Below are 19,311 nucleotides of genomic sequence, written 5' to 3' on the forward strand. Positions count from 1 at the left end.
GCAGTTTCCTGATGCGGCATCCTATGTCATAGAAACTACATAGTTTCTTCCATTGGGACTGCCTCAGTAGGGCAGTTCGTAGAGGCGGCGAAACTCCCGACAGCGTCAAGGTGGCAGCTCGTACGGCTCGTTCGGCCGCAGCGGCACGTTAAGTCCCGATGGCGGCGACACGTCCAGATTGTCACCGACAGTTTTTTTGGAAGGACTGTGTCTGTTACGGTTTAGGAGGCGAGAGGGTGAGGGGATTTAGAGCAACTCCAGCAGTAACCCCAAAACAAGGCCTTTACTTTTTATTTGGGTGCTCCCCGTATTTTTGGGTTTTCAAAATTTTTGCTTCCACTCCAACAGTACCACCTAAATGAAGGCCCCAAATCCGAATTGACAGAAAATGACATGTGAGACCCACTCGTCATTGGGTCAAACATTTTGCTACCGCGTGGCCACAAGAAGGGGAGGCTCGACGCTCACGATGACCATGGCTAGGGTTGCTCCCGCTCATCGAGGAGAGGTCACTCTCACTAGAAGGGATGGCGGCGAGGCCCAACGGTGGAGGTCGGAGGTGGAGGGAGAGAGCGCGATAGTGGAGATCAGCGCTGGAGGAAGGTGGGCGAAGCTGCGTCTGTATGGTGTGAGAAGGTAATGGCTACACCATGTAGAACGAGGGCTAGGCTGTTGAGCCAACAGAAATGGAGTTTGCAGGGAATATTTGGGTGTCCACCCCAAATTGGAAGCTTTAGTAGAGGCTTGCTGGAGTACTATACTATTTTTAGTCTAGGCATCCATATTTAACTATAGGGGCTTAACTAAGGGTTCAGCTGAAGTTGGTCTTAGAAAGGTGGAAGAGGTGCTTGGCGTGGGAGCGTGATGGGCATGATCGCGTGCTTTCCTTCTGACATGTACGGGACCGGCACCCTTCCTTCGCGGAAGTGGAATCGCACGGGCCAACGTGTAGGTGAGGCGAAATTTTGTCGATGTTTTCTTTTGTAATTCTGGACCAGTTTGCTGGACTCAATACGGGGTTCACCAGCCCGGCCCAATTGTGCATTGTGCAGCGTGCATACACCTTGATGGCTGCTGGCCTGTTGCAAACCAAACAATAATAAGGCCGGAGCCCGGAGGATATTCCGAAAAATTTATATGTAGATGTATTATAATCTGCAAATCTTAAAGACATAAAAAAGTCACTAAAATAAAATTTTTCCAAAGAGATCTCATCTCAAAACCCCAGTCAGGCGCTAGCTCTGCGAGAAGGCCGGAAGCGGAGTCTCTGGATTTTAACCGTTTCCTGTTCCGAACATTTTTAGCCACACGCGTGCAGTTCTTGATTTGAGCCAAACAACCGGCGAACAACCACCCCGCTAGTGCCCATTTTTCTCGCCCTGTGCTGGCTGCCGCGTCAAGCATCATCATCTAGCGCCTGCGAGACCCCAAGTCACATCACTCTCTCAAAATGGAATCGGATAAAGAAGAATGGTATCACTGTACGTCTGTACCAGGCGTAGTGCCACCGCCCACACCGTCACCACCCCGTCAGGTCGACGCCGACGCCTTCGACCGTGACCGCGTGTTGGCAATTGCCAATTGGGCCTTGTTTAGTTTTGAAAATTTTTTAGAAAATCGACACTGTAGCACTTTCGTTTGTATTTGACAAATATTGTCTAATCATAAACTAATTAGACTTAAAAGATTCATCTCGTTAATTCCAATCAAACTGTGCAATTAGTTTTTATTTTCGTCTATATTTAATACTTTATGCATGCGTCTAAATATTCGATGTGCTGGGGAATCTGAAAAATTTTGCAAAATTTGTTGTGAACTAAAAAAGGCCTTGGCATGATGCATCCAGCCACACTTTCTGGTTCCAGAATAAAGACCCACGTCTTTTCTGCGTTCGGTGGCGTGGTCGGTTGGCGTCGGCTTGTCGCGGGGCGTTCAGCTCAGTCCTTCACAGCTTGTGTACACACAGCGCCTGCAAGAACGCAAATTCATTCAGACTGAATTCAGAACGAGAGGCTTCACAACAGGTGCCCAAACAGAATTAAAAAAAAAAGGCATAGTTCCTCCAAGCGAAAGAGTGGTATCAAGGAGGGATTACTAGTCACTTTGTCAACACAAAAGTCATACGAGCCTGACTCATCGCGCGTCAGCACTGAATCAGGCTGGCCGCACGTACGCGAACGCACCAATATATTGTTTCCTTCAAAAAAAATATAAGAAAACAAACAAAAAAGACATAAAACTGTGGGTTGGCGAAATGGACAGCCTCACCTCCTCCTCAGCCTGCAGTGCCAGCCAAGACAACCCCTCGGCCTACCCGACTACTCAGCACCAAGAACAGACGGCCAAGTGCAGTCGCGCCTTTATATAAAGGAATCCACCAGCAGCATTAGCTTTGGTTTCTTCTCCTTGTATGAACATACATACCCATCGCAGGGCATTCTCAAGCATAGCTTCTGCCTTTCCCCTCCTCTCCTCCACTCCTTTGTCCAAAGCTTTGAGATGGCTCAGGTATGCAGAATTCTCCCTCCTGATTTGGTTCTTCATTCAGTAGTTCAGTTCCTTCGATTGCTCATAGCTCTGTGTCGCTTGATCGGTCCGCAGCAAAAGGTGGTGCTCAGGGTTCCAACCATGACAGATGACAAGATCAAGCAGAAGGCCATCGAAGCTGTTGCCGACATTTACGGTAACACTTTGCACGCACCCTCTGGTTGACTGTCTTCCTGTTTTCTGGATGATGGATTGGTTTGCTATTGAGGTTGGAAAATATGTTCTGCAAAAGAAGGCATAGATGGTATTTGCACAAACTAGCATATAGGCATTGGATATGATATTTGCACAAACTAGCATATTGTTTGTTTCATTGTTTGCCCACCGTTCAATCTTTAAGGCACACACTTGAATGATTAGGATGAGTTTAAGACAGAAGGTCGAGAGGATAAATCATATTAGGTGGAGTTCGCTTATCAAACACAAAGATAAGGACAACTCAGGACATCTGTGTGTGGTCGGAAGGACTCTTTTTTATGCATGAAAGTTGTTATATATGCTTTGGTGCAGGTGAACAGTCATACAAGGCGTTGGTATATGTTTCTCAAAAAGAACTGAGGTTTTCAAATCCAGTACATAAATATTTGAAAAACATGTAGACTGAAGAAAACTTAGCAACATGTCTATTTACTTGTTAGCAGTAAGTAGTTATAATCTTCGTTCTCAGTCTGGTTTTTCTTCAGACCATATCTTAACAGTAGTACAACACATAAAATGGAAAGTAAATATACTTCTATAAAGCGCTGAACAAGAAGAAGGAACAATGTTTCAGCAAGAAAATTTGATGATACATACATTCTTTTTGTGCGCAGGTATTGACTCCATTGCAGCAGATCTGAAGGAGAACAAGATGACCATCATAGGCGAGATGGACGCAGTGGCGATTGCCAAGAAGTTAAAGAAGATTGGGAAGATTGACATTGTGTCTGTTGGACCTGCAAAAGAAGAAAAGAAGGAAGAAAAGAAAGAGGAGAAAAAGGAGGAAAAGAAAGAAGAGAAGAAAGAGGAGAAGAAAGAAGAGAAGAAAGAAGAGAAGAAGTGATAAACCTATAAAACCTATAATATCATCACATGGCCTCACCTATCTTCAGTTGCAATAGCTTTGACTTTGGACTGATGTTGCTATGTGGACTTATTATGTAAAATTTATACTACAGAGTACATATTAGTTAAAAATAAAAGTACAATCTGTGCATTGCTTTAAGCATCTACACTCTCCAATAACCAACTTATGTCCATAAGTAATTAGATGTTCCCTTCTTTTTGCAGCAAAGTGAAAGGAGCTCTGCCTTTCAATTAAGGTAGAAAACAGAGAGTAGATGGCTAGATGCTCAATCTAACTAACATTTATCAGGAAATTCAAATATCCTGGCAGACCTGTATCTAAAAAAATGAATCATATGTATACTCCTTGAAGCAACGGAGGACTGGACACTGCAAACCTTGAAATCTACATGAATAATAATTAATATACTTAAACTGCCATGTTGCACCTATCACTATCACTTAAAGAAAAGGTAACCTTTATAACAGGTATGAGTACCAATAAAGCAGTCAAGTGATCAGATGCTGCCAATATCTTAAACAGCAGTGGAAAGGGCCAATAATGCATAGACTTCCACCTCTTAGTGCTTAAAGATAATCCACGATGCATTTTACAGGCTTGTCTAATTTCTAACATGTAATCAACAAATCCTATGCTAGGGTTGGCAGAAATGACTTTCTGTGCAGAACCCATACCAGGAAAGGCACAAGTTACTGCAGCGATGTTGCTAACAGTAACAGGTCATGTAACTATCTAGGTATGAATTCTTGAGCATATCTAGTTGAGGGAGCAATATAAATCTTTTTCATTCTATCAGATCAGAGGACCAGGGAATCAAGATTCATTGATTACTCATGACTAGTGTCCACCACCCTATCTCAAACAAGAACAGCATACAACACTTCTTTTCTGTACTTCATCAACAAACAAAGAATCCCACAGGACATGTGCTACATCAAGCATAAAAATTATAGTGTAACTACTTCCATAGGATAATCCTTCATAATCCATCTGTCAGAAATGCAAACAGCCAAAAGAAATGAACCTTTGCATCTAACTATGGAGCATCTCATCTCAGCATCTTCTAAACCCTCCAAACCTTGACAGCAGATGAAGATAATGACCCTTATCTGTCATGTACTTAATGACATTATTGGCTTGAGTATCCTTCCCAGCACTCCGCAGTCTACTTACTAGACTACTGTACACAGAGAAGTTTGGTGTGCATCCATGTGAGTCCATGTCCTTCAGCATAGCGAATGCTTTATCAAACTCCCCTACTGTGCAAAGCCCCCGTATCATTGAATTGTATGTGTACACATTTGGAAGCTGCCCTCTCAGCAGCATATCATCAAAAAACCTCTGGGCTTCCTCAAATTCCCCAGCTGCCACATAGCTTGAGATCATAACCGTATAGCAGACAACATCTGGGTCACACCCTTTCTTGATCATCTCATCAAAGAAATACTTGCAAGCTTCTAGGTTGCCAGCACGACCAAGACCATCTATCAAATTTGTGAAATGGAGCACATTTGGCACACACCCAACATCACTCATATAGTTCAACAAATTGAGAGCTGCGAGGGGTTTGTCTCCCTTACCAAGCACATGAAGCAACAGATTGTAAGTATGGAGGTCCGGCGTAAGCCCATCTCTTCCCATCTCATCAAGTAACCGATGGAATTGATCCAACTTCCCGAGCATATACTTTGCACGCATCACCACATTGTATGTCAAGACATCAGGTGAGTACCCCTCAAGGATCATTTTCTCGTGAACCCACTCAATCAGCGAGTACTGCTCTATGGTCAGAAGTGTGTGCAATATTGCATTGAACGCATTTCTGAATGGGCGGTAGTTGAAAGTACTCGACTTGATGAACCCCTCCACCAGCCTCCGCCTCAACCCAGCCTTTCCAGATGCACATATCAAGAGGTGGAACGTCCGGGAAGAGACAGGCAGCCCCTTGTCCATCATCTCCTCAAACAGCCGCCACATTGCCTTCACCTCCCCACACTCGGCGAAAACCTTCATGACGAGGTTGTACATGCTTGTGCCGTGTTGATACCCCTCCTGCTGGCCCGCCCATATGAAGAACTTATACGCCAGCTTCGGGTACCTCTCACGGTTCACACAGTCCACGGACACAACAATCCTGAACAGCACCTCCCTCACCAGCTCAAGGGACACCTTTGGGCGCATTTCATCGAGCGCCTGGCGGGCGCTGAACCCCGGGCCATCCTGCAGCAGTATCCTAAAGATCATGTCCGCCTCCAGCCTCACATCTTCAAAGAACCGCCTCCTGGAATTGTGACCAGAGGAAAAGGTTTCGCCGTCATCGTCATCGCTCCCCGGCTGGCCTTGGGGCGGCGGCAGCCGGAGGAGTACTTCCCGTGGGAAGCGGCCGGCGTTCAGGCCTGCCACCTCCTCCCCTCCCTCACGGACTCCGTCACCATTGCACTTTACAGTGTCTGTAAAACTCTCACCGCCGTTTCTGGAACCGTCGCTGCAGAGACGCCGCGACGGGCAGAGCCGGGCCGAGATCGCCCGGGCTGCTCGGAGCGGAGGTAGTTGAGCGCCCGGGATCATAGAGTACGCGCGCTCAAGCACATGGCGTGTGAGTGGCTACGCGGGAAGGTGATGGCGCCGAGCTATGGTTCGAAGGGTGGGGCGGCACGGCGGCTCGCCGGCGCTAAGGGAAAGGAGTCTTAGCTGCCTGCTGCCTGCTGCCTGCTGCCGCCGTGCGTTGTTCCGCCACGAAATGAACTCTTGCCAGGGCAGAATCTTTGTTACCTGCTTATTGGGCTTCTATGGATATGAGTATATGACACATGTTGCTGTTGGGCCTCAATCTGGCCTACTCATGCCTTTGAAACATCCGCAGATTAGTGACGACCCGATCTTTCTGTAGTTCAAAAAGTCCAATTTATGTCCTTCAATTATAACGGTCGTTCAGTTTTTCTCCCTAATCAGTAAACAAACTATGGCCTTGTTTAGATTCAAAATGTTTTTTAATTTTGATACAATAGCATTTGGTTTAATTTGACAAATATTGTTCAATCATAAATTAACTAGGCTTAAAAGATTCATTTCACGATTTATAGGCAAACTGTGCAAGTAGTTTTTGTTTTTCATCTATATTTAATACTCTATGCATATGCCGCAAGATTCAATATGAAAAATCTTGAAAATTTTTTTGGTTTTTGGATGAACTAAACAAGGCCTATATGTTTTTAAAATCCCCATCAGCCTTTGAAAACTAGTATTAGTTCTTTTTATCTAAAACCATGCTCTATTATGGCTGGTGCCGAGCTTGAAATTATTAAAATATTGATAAACTTATTATGACGCATATTTACTAGAATAAGCTTTCTTTATTCAATTATAATTAGTCAAGTTTGATCGTTTGAACTACATAGAGCGTCAAATGAGACATGGTCAGGACCGTAGTGGGTGCACGCACCCGCCAATACATATAGATAGTTATTGGGCTAGCCCAGCCCCACACGGCATGGGCCCATGCCTGGCACGACCTAATAGGGGTCAGACGGATATGGTATGTCGTGTCTCCTGGGTCGTGCCAAGGTGGCGGTTGTGCATGAACTACAATTCAGGTATACTGTAAATCCTCCAACGACGGATATATTGGGACGGAGGGAGTAGTTTGTTGGGCAGTTTTTCAGGCCAGGCTAGTTTGAGAAGCATGACCTGTCCAGCGTGCCAAGCCAGCCTGGGGCCTATGACAAAGCTCACGCAAACAAAGAGAGGGGAAGGAGAGGAAGCGCGAGCAACCAGTGATGGCAGTGGTCATGGCAGTGGTCACCAGTGAGCTTGTCGTTGGGGCCCTTGACCACCGAATCTGTAGTCAGGGCGAGCTCGGGGTCAGCGTCCTCATTCTCGTGGCGACTAAGGTCTTGTTTAGTTTCGAAAACTTTTTGGTTTTCGGGAGTGTAGCATTTTCATTTTTATTTGACAAACATTGTCCAATTATGGAGTAACTAGGCTTAAAAGATTCATCTCGTGATTTACATATAAACTGTGCAATTAGTTTTTATTTTCATCTATATTAGTGTTTTATGCATGTATCGTAAGATTTGATGTGACGGAAAATTTTGAAATTTTTTTAGTTGTTTGGGTGAACTAAACAAGGCCTAAGGCCGATTCCCAGCAGCGTCGCTCGAGGAGAGAGGGGGCGTCGGCATCCACCCTCGGTCATCAATGGCAACGCCCAACGCTACGAGCGAGGAGGTAGCGCCGCGCGACGTCACGAGGCAGAGGGAACGAGGAAGCAGCAGCGGCGTGCACTGAGGAGTTGGGAAGGGAGGAGTCGTAGAGAGGAAAGGGAAAGCGGCGCGGCGGATCGCGATAGGAATCGAATGAACGCGGATAAGGCCCTCAAAAAATTTTCATCTATCCCATCAAATCTTTGGACACATACATGAAATATTAAATATAGATAAAAAAAAATTACACAGTTTGGTTGAAAATCGCGATACGAATTTTTTAAACCTAATTACTTCATAATTAGCCTTAAGTGCTAAGTAACCCACATGTGCTAATGATAGATTAATTATACTTAATAGATTTGTCTTGCAGTTTCCTGACGAGCTATGTAATTTGTTTTTTTATTAGTTTTTAAAAATCCTTCCCGACATTCTTCCGACACATCCGATGTGACACAAAAAAATTTTCATCTTCAATCTAAATAGAGTCTAAGAATAGAGTTAGAAAGATAGGTATAGTTTTCTATTGAGTAGGGTCTTGTCGGGCCAAATATATTTCAGCGGACCGTGACATGCTGTCCATCGTGCTGAGCAATGGCCCAGACACAACTTGTTACTCTGGGCCGGGACGTGCTCGTGCTAGACTAAAAATACGGGCTTCATACGAGACCGTTGTGCTGCTGGTTGTATGGCCATCTATACCTGCACATAGCACGTTCTCGTTATCTATTATAACTGGTATACGTTTATTGATCAAGTGACTTTGGTGACAACAAGAGTGCTATGTAATTACATCATACTCCGACCGTTTTGAATTATAAGGCACTTTGATTTTTTAGTTCATTTTTTTAGTTCATTTATTTTATTGTGTATCTAGACATATTACTTTGTAAAATAAATGTATCATAACGTAGAACGAAGGTATGAACATATCGTCTCGTATCACTTTAATTCTACCTGTACAAACATCGTACCCCGTGTGCTACCATGTACAGACGCTCAACGCCGACTAATGTGTAAGTAATAGGGTTAGCAATAAGCACCAAAATAAGTTCATTAAAATTCAAAGCTAGACACTACCCATTCATAAATTCATCCATTCAGATTAATCTATCTAAATAGATTGCTCTTATTTGCCAGCACCGTAAAAACAGAACATTTAGATGCAGCACGCGACAAGTGAGACTGTACCAACGCAACAAAAACAGAACATATTTTTCAACATACACATACACATACACATACACATACACATACACATACACATACACATACACATATTACATACATACAAACATATACAACCTGCGGAAATGTGGATACACAATCACACAAGATGTAAAACCAGAGCGCGCCACGGTGAACACAAAGCAGCACGCTTATTCCAGCTTCGACTCCAGTCCACAGGGCAAACCACACCATTCACGTGTACACAAACCTGCCACAATAATCACACTGTTCACACCGAGCCGCCGTGCTGTCCATGAGCCGCACTTCATCACATGGTATTCGTGTTCAGCTTCGCGCCGCCGATCTCCTCCCCGCGGATCACAGGCGCCTCCGCCGCGTAGCCTTCCTTCACGTCTTCCCCTGCAACCCAAAGAGCCCGTCTCTCGTCAGCTTTGCTAATGGCGAGATCATTCTGTCAACAACAAAAAAAAAAAGTACCTGTGGCTGTGGTTGACTGCACGGTCTCGGAGACCCGGTTGCCGCCGGTGAGCGACGTGACGGCCTCGCGCGCCTTGGTGATCACTTGGCCGGGCGCCGGCACGCGCTGCGCTACCGTGCCCCCGACGTCCTCCTTGCGCCGCTGCACGGCGCCGGAGATCGCCTCGCTGAGCGCGCGGTCCTCGTCGCCCGGACGGAGCTTCTCGGCGATGTACCCCGTGACGGTGACACCCTTGTCCTGCCCGCCGGCGCCGGGGGTGGCCGTCGTGTCCTGCTGCGCGCCGACCCCGGGCGTCGCCGTGCCGGCCGACTTGACCTTGCCCGCCACGGCGGTACCGACGCCGGCGACCTTCTCGTACACGGTGCTGGCCAGCTGCTTGCCGTACTCCGTGGTGCCTGCAGCCGCGGACTTGATCTTGTCCGTGTACCCCGCCTGCCCCGCCCCCGCTGCCGGACCCGACGCGGTGTTGGTCGCGTGATCCGTGGCAGCTGGGGCGTCCTTCCACTCCTCAGCGCCGGTGTCCGACGCCGGCATTGCCTCGCTGTGTGCGCCTTCCGCCGTGGGCGAGCCCTCCTGCGGACGGAGGTTGGGCGCGACGGCGGTGCCCACGCCGGCGACCTTGTCGTACACGGTGGACGCCAGCTGCTTGCCGTACCCAGTGGTGCCCGCGGCCGCCGACTTGATCTTGTCCGTGTACCCCGCGCCCCTCGTTGCGTCCGTGTCCGTGGCCTCGGGGGCGTCTCTCCACTCCTCCGCGCCGGCGGTGTTCGACGCTGGCACTGACGCCGCGCGTTGTTCGTCGTCGCGCTTCCCCACGCCCACAGCAGTGCCGACGCCGGCGACCTTCTCGTACACCGTGCTCGCTAGCTTCTTGCCGTACTCCGTCGTGCCGGCGGCCGCGTTCTTGAGCCTGTCCGTGTAGCTAGCAGCGCCGCCGGCCGCGCCGCCCACCGTGTCCGCGGCCTTGTCTTTCCACTCCTCTGCTTTTGCGCCCTTCTTGCCCGCGCCCACGTGCGCCGGGTCGTCGGACAAGCTCATCGTCTCAAACTGCTGCACCACGGGCGTCGTGCCTATGTCCTCACCCTCTGGAACGAAAAAAAATAAACGTGTCAAGTGCCAGCGCGACACGAGCAGAGTGCCAAAAAGACATGATCGGGTGGCGTTGTTCATCGTGTGCCATACCTCGCGCGGCTGGCGTCGTGGAGCGCGGCGCGGCAGGATCCTCGACGACGGGGCCGCCGATATCACCGAGGCGCACCCTAGGTGCGGCGCCGTCGCCCTCCACCTCCTGCACGGCCGGTGTCCTCGCCGGCTGATCGTACTTGGCGACGAGGTCCGGTGCCCTCGCCGACTCGTAGACTGCATACGGACGGGTCGCGGAGACACGCAAGCACACGAGTGTTAGAACATGTGTAACCAAATCAGCCTAGAACGTGGTGAACAGGTAGAGGAGTACATACTCGGCGCGCCGTGCACCTCGGGGTCGGACTCCATGACGACGGGCTTGTCCTCGACGGCCGGTGTGGTCGCCGGCTGATCGTACTTGGCGACGAGGTCCTGCACGGCCGGTGCCCTCTCCGACCCGTACGCTGCAAACGGGTCGCGCGGACGCGTAAGTACACACAGGACTTGGAACACATGTAGCCAAATCAGCCTAGCATGCGGTGCGCCGGTGCCGGTGAACAGGTAGGAGCTTGCACTTACTTGGCGCGCGGTGCGCCTCGGGGTCGTCGGACTCCATGACGACGGGCTTGTCCTCGACGTCCTCCATGTAGCCGCCTTTCTCCAGCGCGGCCTCCCTCTCCACCGCGTCCTCCTCCGCCTCCTCGCTGCTGTCGCTGCCAGCGTCGTCCGCGTCCCCCATGCGCTCGTCGCCGCCGCCGTGGTCACCGTCGTGGCCGTGGCCGTGGCCGGCGAGGGTGTTCTTGATCTTCTTCACCTTCTCCTTCACCTTCTTCAGCACCGGCTTGTGCTGCTTCTCGTCTCGGTGCAGCTGGGCCTGGCCCCCGGCTCCGTCGTCCTCCACTGCACGCACGCACGCGCGCGGCATCACAGCCAGAGTAAAGGTAAGATATAGTATAGTGCAGAGATCGGCTCGGTGGCCGGCGGGGTCGGGGGTAACTCACCTTCGCCGGTGTTCCGGTGGCCGATGTCCTCGGGGACGTGCTTGCGCGTAAGCATGGCCGGAGCGTCCATCGTCGTCGACGTCGACGCGACCTTTGACCGATCGAACTGGTGCAGCTCGCGATCGAAGATGACAGAGCTGCTGTTTCTGGCAATGGCGAAAGCCGAGAATTGGTGCGGCGGTGAGGGGGCTGGACGAGGATATAATAGGAGCGGGCCGGGGAGGGCGAGGGCCAGCTCGACGCACACGTGGTTATGGCGCGGGAGGGAGGGCGGACGCGTGGCGAGTGCAGGAACTGCCGACCTGCCGTGCTTGGGTTGGGGCAGGGAGAAGCGACTGGAAGGCTTGCCTATATGGAAAGAATGAATGATCACGCTTGACTCTTGTCAAAAAAAAAAAAATATCACGCTTGATGAGATCGCGTGGCCCGTCAGGTGGCGGGGTTTGGGACGCGGGGGCATGCAACCCCGCCGTGCCGCGTCTATCCTTTCCAAACCAGAGCAATAAAAAACGCAAAAAAAACATACCAACCATAACCTTCAGGGCCTCGAACGCAAGTTCCGACTCGCCCGACCTCTCAGGACCTCGGACGCAAGTTCTGACTCGCCCGACCCCGTCCAGGCTCGGGCACCGAACCCCACTCCGCCTGGACAGCAAGACTTCCACCGCACGTCGCCCGTACCTACGACATGACAGACGCGATGGCTTCCATACCGCAGCAGGGCAAGGCGACAACTATTCCAACCACCCTGGACACTGCAGCATCACCTTTTTCACTATGTGCCCTTACCTCTTTCACTGCAGCGTACTGCCGCACAGTAGAAAGGGAATGGGAGAGGTAAATCAGCACCACTATTTGGGGTCCTTTCCCACTATTGACGAGATGTGAAGCAGTGCTGGCGATCCGACCCCCGCGACCCCTACAGGGCTCGGTAACCCTCTACCGGAACAGCCATGCCGTCAACCATCCCTCAAGGACGAGATGGACCAGCGCCAACAGGGTCGGGACTGTGGTTTCACCATTCCACCCAGGGGAATCAACTCATGTAAATCTTTGTCTCCCCTTGAGGCTATAAAAAGAGAGCCAAGACTCATAGCTAGGAGTGAGGAGTTCAGAAGATCCACACGCACACAACACTCTTTCACAGAGTAGCGATCACCACTCTGTCCACCACTAAGCCGAGACCTGGGACTTAGCCCTCTCTCGCAACCGGCTTGTATCCCCTACTACAAGCACCATTGGGTGCAAGGTTATACAGAATCTACAGCCACACTGGACGTAGGGCATTCTTGGCCCGAACCAGTATAAACTCTCTGTGTCTCACTTGCATCACCATCCAAATTTGGGTAGTCACGCAGACTTATACTTGTTGGTGCCTAGACCACGAGTCTAGACGCCGACAGTTAGCGCGCCAGGTAGGGGCCTTCTGCGTGACATTCACCTATCCCTACTGGGAAGGTTTGGATGGGAGACGGATTTCACCCGCTCCGCCGCGGCACCATCATGACGTTTGGAAGTTTGGAGTTCATGTCCCTCGGTTCCGGCTACGACATGGTCCTCCTTCCGCCACGTGGCGATGTCGAGCCTGCTCCCAAGCCGATCCCACCACAGTCAGTGCGTGGGAGCCGTTCGGGACACCGTGCGGGGGGCGCTCGGCGGGGGCGTCAGAGATCTAGGATCTCCGACCCCACCACTGAGGCCAGGATCCGTCCGGTCTTCCCCCCGCATATTCCTCACCAGGTCGCCCGCTCCTCCGGCCCGACAGGCGCTAGAGGAAGGGCTCGCGGGGCATCAAGTTCCGCTCCCAGGACCAACAGAGGATCATCGCGGCCACCCGTCCCACCCCGTTCGAAGGGGAAGGCACGGCCCGCGCCCGTCCCCCACAAGGGGGACAAAGGGGCCTCAACGTCCCGTCCTCCTCCACCTACGGATGAAGGAGAAGCAGCGGCACCTCCCGAGTTACCTTTTGGGCTCAGAAATGCCGCCGCCACCTACGCCTCTTCCGTGAGCACTTCGTTAAGTGCGTACGCGGAACTTCCAGGTCACCACTTGAAGTCTGCGCTAGACCTCATCTCTACACCACCCGTCTCGTCATACCCGGAGGATCCTACCTCAGGCGACGACGAGTGGGCTGGCGCTGATTTCTCCGGGTGTGGCGACCCGGAGACCTTCATGCGCTTCTTGGAGGCCAGCAACTATTGTCTCGGCTACTCCGACTCCGACGACGGAAGCTACGACCCGTCACGAGAGTGCTTCAACTTAGAAGTCGGAGGCACGCCGCATAACGCCCAGGGGGACGCAGGGCCCTCTAGGCAAGAGAACGCAACTCCACCTCCCAATCCAACTCCCGGAACCAATCTTGGAGCCCGTGGGGTAGCATCGGCCCCCGCTGGGGTACACCGTCCTGACCTCGCACAGCTCGATGAGCTGGAGGCCAGGCTCGAAGAAGAGCGCACACGCCTCCGCCAACTCCGCGAGGCCCTGGTCCGAGAGCCGTCAGGCCGCGGAGACGGAGGTGAAGCCAGACGTCGCGCCCGTGACGTCAACTGTCACATTGTCGAGGACCAAGGGGGAGACGCCCCAGTCTTCAGCACGGCCAGCCAGAATGTGATGGCCGCCGCGCTCCTCCTCAGGGCGATGCCCGAGCCTTCGACTCCTGAGGGAAGGAGAGTGCGCCAGGGGCTGCGTGGCCTCCTGGAGCAGGCTGTGGTGCAGAACGCGGAAAGTTCTGCCTCACAATCCCATAGCACAAGACGTCGTGGGGACCGACCCCCTCCGAACAAGGCACCAACCGTACAGGGTCCGCCGCCCCCCAATCCACAAGGGGGCAACAGGGCCCCGTCAGTTCACGAACGCGTCGGAGCTGACGCGGACGTGCGGGCCACCCTCGAGGCCAGGCGACGCGACAGGGACGAGGCCGAGTCGAGGCGCTACCGACCGCGCCGAGGCGGAAGATACGACCCCGATCACGACCGCAGCACGTCACCAGAGCCCCCGGGTCCCCGCGTCTTCAGCGAGGCCATACGCAGGGCCAAGTTCCCAGCGCGATTCCGACAGCCCGCCAACCTCACCAAGTACTCAGGGGAAACGAACCCTGAGCTCTGACTGGCGGATTACCAACTAGCATGCCAGCTGGGCGGCGCGGATGATGACCTGCTCATCATCCGCAACCTCCCACTCCATCTAGCCGATACAGCCAGGGCATGGCTCGAGCACCTCCCTGAGCGCATGATCCACGACTGGGCTGACCTGGTCAGGATCTTTGTTGGGAACTTCCAGGACACATACGTGCGCCCTGGGAACTCCTGGGACCTCAGGAGCTACCGACAGAAGCCCGATGAGTCCCTCCGTGACTTCATTCGGCGATTCTCCAAACAGTGCACCGAGCTCCCCAACATCACGGATTCCGACGTGATCGGAGCCTTCATTTCTGGTACCACCTGCAAGGAGTTGGTACACGAGCTCGGACGCAAGACCCCCACGAGCACTAGCCAGCTGCTCGACATCGCCACCAACTTTGCCTTAGGCGAAGAGGCGGTCGGCGCCATTTTCTCCGACGGCGCAGCCAAGGGGAAACAGAAGGCTGAGGCCACCGAGGCCTCAGGATCGCGCGACCCTAAGAAGAAGAAGAAGAAGGGCCGCAAGGGGAAGCAGGGTCAGCCGGACGACAACCTAGTCGCCGCGGCTGATCGCAAGAACCCCAAGCGAGCTCCTGCTGGCCCCGATCTCTTCGACGAAATGTTGAAGAAGCCGTGCCCCTATCACAGGGGACCAACCAAGCACACCCTTGAGGAGTGCACCGTCCTCCGTCGGTACTATACCGACATCATCACCAAGGAGAGTGCCGAAGAGCCTCCCAAGGACGACGACCCCGAGGGGGAGGCTTTCCCCAAGATCAAGAACTGCCTTCTGATCTTCGGGGGATGTGCGGCTCGCCTCACTGCGAGTCAGAGGAAGCATGAACTCCGAGAAGTTTGCGCAGTCAGCATGGCCGCGCCCTCGTACCTCAAATGGTCCGAGAGCGCGATCACGTTCGACAGACAGGATCACCCGGATCGGATCCCCAATCCCGGGAGCTATCCTCTGATCGTCGACCCCATCATCGCCGAGACCCATCTCACTAAGGTGCTGATGGATGGAGGCAGCGGCCTCAACATCCTCTATGCCGAGACTCTGGCCCTCATGGGGATCAGCAAGTCCCGACTGAGGAATGACACCGCACCATTCCACGGAGTGGTGCCGGGGCATCGTGCCCACCCCCTCGGACAGATCGATCTACCCGTCTGCTTCGGGACCCCCAACAACTTCAGACGGGAGGTCCTCACTTTCGATGTGGTCGGGTTCCCAGGGACCTACCACGCGATCCTAGGACGACCATGTTACGCCAAGTTCATGGTCGTCCCCAACTACACCTACCTCAAGCTCAAGATGCCAGGGCCAAAGGGCATCATCACCGTCAGCACGACCAGTCAGCACGCCTACCAATGCGATGTCGAGTGCGTCGAGCAGGCCGAGGCTCTGGCCGAGTCTCTGGCCATCCTCACCCGCCTCGGCGACTGCGACCAGGACGTCCCCGACCCCAAACGTCACGCCGGGAGCTTCGAACCGGCGGAGGAAACTAAGCTAGTCTTCCTCGACCCCGGAACCTCTGAGGGCAAGGCGTTGAGGATCAGCTCCAGCCTCGACCCCAAATAGGAAGTGGTGCTCGTCGACTTTCTCCGCGCAAACGCCGACATATTTGCGTGGAGTCCCTCGGACATGCCTGGAATACCGAGGGAAGTCGCCGAGCACTCCTTGGACATCCGAGCCGGCTCCAAACCCGTGAAACAACGCCTGCGCCGATTCGACGAGGAGAAGCGTCGGGCCATCGGGGAGGAGATCCACAAGCTGCTGGAGGCCGGATTCATCAAGGAGGTCCTCGAGCCCCAACAGGCGGAAGCTCCACCTCGTCGTCGAAGAAGGCGGCCAAGGCATCTCCGGGGGCAGCCGCGGCATCCTCAAGCCTCTGCACCTCCTCCTGGGCCTCAGTCTCATCATCCGGGAGAACATAACCCTCATAGACTGCCGGCAAATCAATGCTGGCATAGTGAGAGCACACCACCGCCAGGGCTTTCTTCACCCCGGCGTGGAGTGCCTCCCTCATCCTCTCCCCGGCACGGGAGTAAAGGGCTTCGACCCGACTCCGCAGCGACGACCCCGACGCCGATACCCCGAGCCCCTCGCACGCCGAGGTGACCACGGCCTCAAGAGCCGAGCGGTCCGAAGCCTCGGCGTCAAGGGACTTCCGCAGGTCTTCGGCAGCAGAGGTTGTCTCGACCACCTTCCTCTCCAATTCTGATTGAAAAACAGAACAAGAAACAAGAAGTCAGGAAAAGCTAATTCAAAAGTATAAAGGAGTCCAAGGTAAAGGGCGCAAGTCTTACCCTCAGCACGCTTCTCGTGCTCCGCCGAGCTCTGATGCCAGCGGGCCACCTGGCTCAGAGCCCTGGCTAGGTTGGTTTGAGCTTGATTCAAGGCGAGGTCTTTTTCGGCGAGCAAAGCTTCATGCCGAGCAACCTCACCCTTGTACCCCTCAGCCGCCGCCTTCTGCGCCTCGGATTCCCGGGCAAGGGCCCCAAGCTTCTCCTCCAGGGGGGCGACCTTGTCCCGGGCCTCCCGAGCCTCGGTGGCCAGTGCCGAGCACTTCTGCCGAAGCTCGGCAGAAACCTCGCACTCCCTCGCAAGCTCCCCCTCTGCCGCCTCCCTGGCAGCCCTCTCGTTCTCAAAGGACGCCCGAGCGTCCCTTTCCCGACGGAGAAATACCGACTTCTCCAGGGAGGTGGCCTTGAGCGCCTTCAAGATCGGAGATCATACAGGGAGTTAGTATCGCAAAGTGAGGACAAAACTACTTCACAACACGGGTAAAAATCATACCTGAGCCAGGTTAAACATGTCACGGCCCACGAGCTGAGAAGCTCGGTTCAGGGCCTCGATACCGGCGCGCCCACATGCGTCCAGACCCTGCCAGAGGTAATTCTCTGACGGGTCATCCAGAACAAATCTGGCTCCCCCCTCGGCATCGCCGAGGTTGGGCCAGATTACGGGGCTCCTACCCCATCCGGCATCTCCCTCTCCCGCCGCGGGGGCCTCGGGGGCCGCGCTGGACGCCACGATGGCTCGGCCTTCCTCAGCATGTTCAGGCCGGGCCGCACCTCCCAGGTCAGCATCCCTCCGGTCCTTGGGGCTTCGGCGCCCCCGTGTCCTGCCCCTGGTGGCGCCCTTTCTCCTCGTAGCCCGGCGGCGGCGGCGACGCGGGCCTAGCCGACCCAGGAGTCGAATGAGCCCCCCTCTTCACGGCCTTCAGGGGGGCCAGCGCCACTGAAGGCGCCTTTTGCTTACGGCTGGGGGAATAACTCTAGGTTAGAAGAAAGAGAAAAACAAAAAATTAGCAGAGGAATCAGAAATCCTATACATACCTCGCCCGAGGAGCAGACTTTTTCTGGGAGCTCGGAACTCCTAGGGGGCCTCCCGCGGCGCCAGGGGCCGCCGGTCCGACCCTCGCCTCGCCTGCCGACGGCGCGGGGGACACCACGGCGGTCTCAACCTGCGACGCCTCCACCAAGGCACCGGTTCCCGCCCCGGACGCTGGGGCGGGCTCGGCCAGAGCCTCTGGCACTACCGGATGAGGTGGCGCCTCGAATCCAACCCCCAATGCCTCCTCCCCTTCTTGAGGACCCACCGGGGCTGAACCCTCACGAGGGGCGCTGTCCTCATCATCCACAATGATGTGGGGGGCGGCCTGTCCGCCCCCCGGCGCGTGGGTCCCCTCGGGGGCCTCCGACCCCCCTCGGGCCTTCGACCCCTCCGGGGCCTCGATCCCCTCGCCGGCAGGAGGGATAACGTCATCCTCCTCCGCCAGCTCGTCGAGCCAGTCGGTGTTGTCTCCTCCGCCCTCTATCTCCGAGACCGAAGTCTCGGGAGACGGAGGCGGGGCGACCCCCGCCTTCTCGGCTTCTCGGCGATTCTTGGCGGAGATCTCCCGCCGTTGCGCTTTCCGCGCCGCCTTCGCTTTCTTGTCCTCTTTCACCTTTTTCTGTTCCTCATTCCGGGCCCTGTTCTTGGCCCGGATCTCCTTCTCCTCAGGGACAGGGGGCGGGGAATCCTTGACGGCCCCGATCCCCTGAGGAGCAAGCAGATCAACAGGGAATCAGGCGAAAGAAAAAACAAGAGCAAGAAATCGAGACAAAGGATACTTTCTTACCAGGGAGATATAGCCCTTTTCAGGGCGCATCGGCACCACCCGGAAGTTCTTCAACTCCGAGTGCGTGGTCTTCTCGACCCGGGCGGCGATGTCCGAAGCCGATATCGACTTGGCTAACATCCTCGTCCCTTCCCAAGGGACGTCCCGGGTCATCCCGAACATGGGTACCCGGCGCTGCGCCAGCGGAAGCAGGCTCCTCTTATGGAACGCTACCGCCACCGTGGCCGCAGTGACTCGGGCCTCCCGCAGCTTCTGAAGCCCCGCAAGAAGCGGGGCGAGCCTCTTCTGCTCCTCGGCCGGAGCGCCCCACACCCACTTCTGGGGGGCCTCCGTCACCATCCTCCCAGTGTACTTCGGCAGGAGACCGCCGTCATTCCGGAGGTAGAACCATGCGCTCTGCCACCCCCGGTTTGACGACGGCATCGAACTCCAGATGTACAATCCGGACCGCTGCTGACGAA

At 54.1% G+C, this 19,311-nt stretch overlaps 3 protein-coding genes across 4 annotated transcripts; 1 reads left to right on the forward strand and 2 right to left on the reverse strand.

The window, feature by feature from the left end:
- On the forward strand, positions 2,294–3,756 carry LOC8067071 (heavy metal-associated isoprenylated plant protein 39). Its single transcript, XM_002464361.2, has 3 exons — positions 2,294–2,508; positions 2,602–2,683; positions 3,360–3,756. The coding sequence occupies exons 1-3, from the start codon at positions 2,500–2,502 to the stop codon at positions 3,587–3,589; spliced, it is 321 nt and encodes a 106-aa protein (XP_002464406.1). The 5' UTR covers positions 2,294–2,499; the 3' UTR covers positions 3,590–3,756.
- Positions 4,388–6,389, reverse strand: LOC8067072 (pentatricopeptide repeat-containing protein At3g60050). Of its 2 annotated transcripts, XM_021451894.1 has the most exons (2): positions 5,194–6,389; positions 4,388–5,097 (listed from the first exon to the last, which is right to left on the reverse strand). In XM_021451894.1, the coding sequence occupies exons 1-2, from the start codon at positions 6,179–6,181 to the stop codon at positions 4,667–4,669; spliced, it is 1,419 nt and encodes a 472-aa protein (XP_021307569.1). In that variant the 5' UTR covers positions 6,182–6,389; the 3' UTR covers positions 4,388–4,666. The 2 variants fall into 2 exon arrangements, with proteins under 2 accessions (XP_021307569.1, XP_002466973.1); XM_002466928.2 differs by having other exon boundaries at positions 4,388–6,389.
- LOC8065192 (low-temperature-induced 65 kDa protein) lies at positions 8,975–11,830 on the reverse strand. The gene is made up of 6 exons (XM_021459371.1): positions 11,611–11,830; positions 11,189–11,509; positions 10,945–11,073; positions 10,667–10,843; positions 9,484–10,569; positions 8,975–9,405 (listed from the first exon to the last, which is right to left on the reverse strand). Exons 1-6 carry the CDS (start codon positions 11,678–11,680, stop codon positions 9,314–9,316), a joined length of 1,875 nt encoding a protein of 624 aa, XP_021315046.1. The 5' UTR covers positions 11,681–11,830; the 3' UTR covers positions 8,975–9,313.

Source organism: Sorghum bicolor, chromosome 1 (genome assembly GCF_000003195.3).
Source record: "Sorghum bicolor cultivar BTx623 chromosome 1, Sorghum_bicolor_NCBIv3, whole genome shotgun sequence".
Lineage (NCBI taxonomy): Eukaryota > Viridiplantae > Streptophyta > Magnoliopsida > Poales > Poaceae > Sorghum > Sorghum bicolor.

Excerpts from the sequence above, each read along its gene's own strand:
- LOC8067071 (XM_002464361.2), top strand. Across the intron at positions 2,684-3,359 it reads AGCTGTTGCCGACATTTACG|GTATTGACTCCATTGCAGCA; the intron begins GTAACACTTTGC and ends TTTTGTGCGCAG.
- LOC8067072 (XM_002466928.2), bottom strand. The coding sequence starts at position 6,181 with ATGATCCCGGGCGCTCAACTACCTCCGCTCCGAGCAGCCCGGGCGATC.
- LOC8065192 (XM_021459371.1), bottom strand. The coding sequence starts at position 11,680 with ATGGACGCTCCGGCCATGCTTACGCGCAAGCACGTCCCCGAGGACATC. Across the intron at positions 11,510-11,610 it reads CCACCGGAACACCGGCGAAG|TGGAGGACGACGGAGCCGGG; the intron begins GTGAGTTACCCC and ends GCGTGCGTGCAG. Across the intron at positions 9,406-9,483 it reads GCAGTCAACCACAGCCACAG|GGGAAGACGTGAAGGAAGGC; the intron begins GTACTTTTTTTT and ends TTTGGGTTGCAG.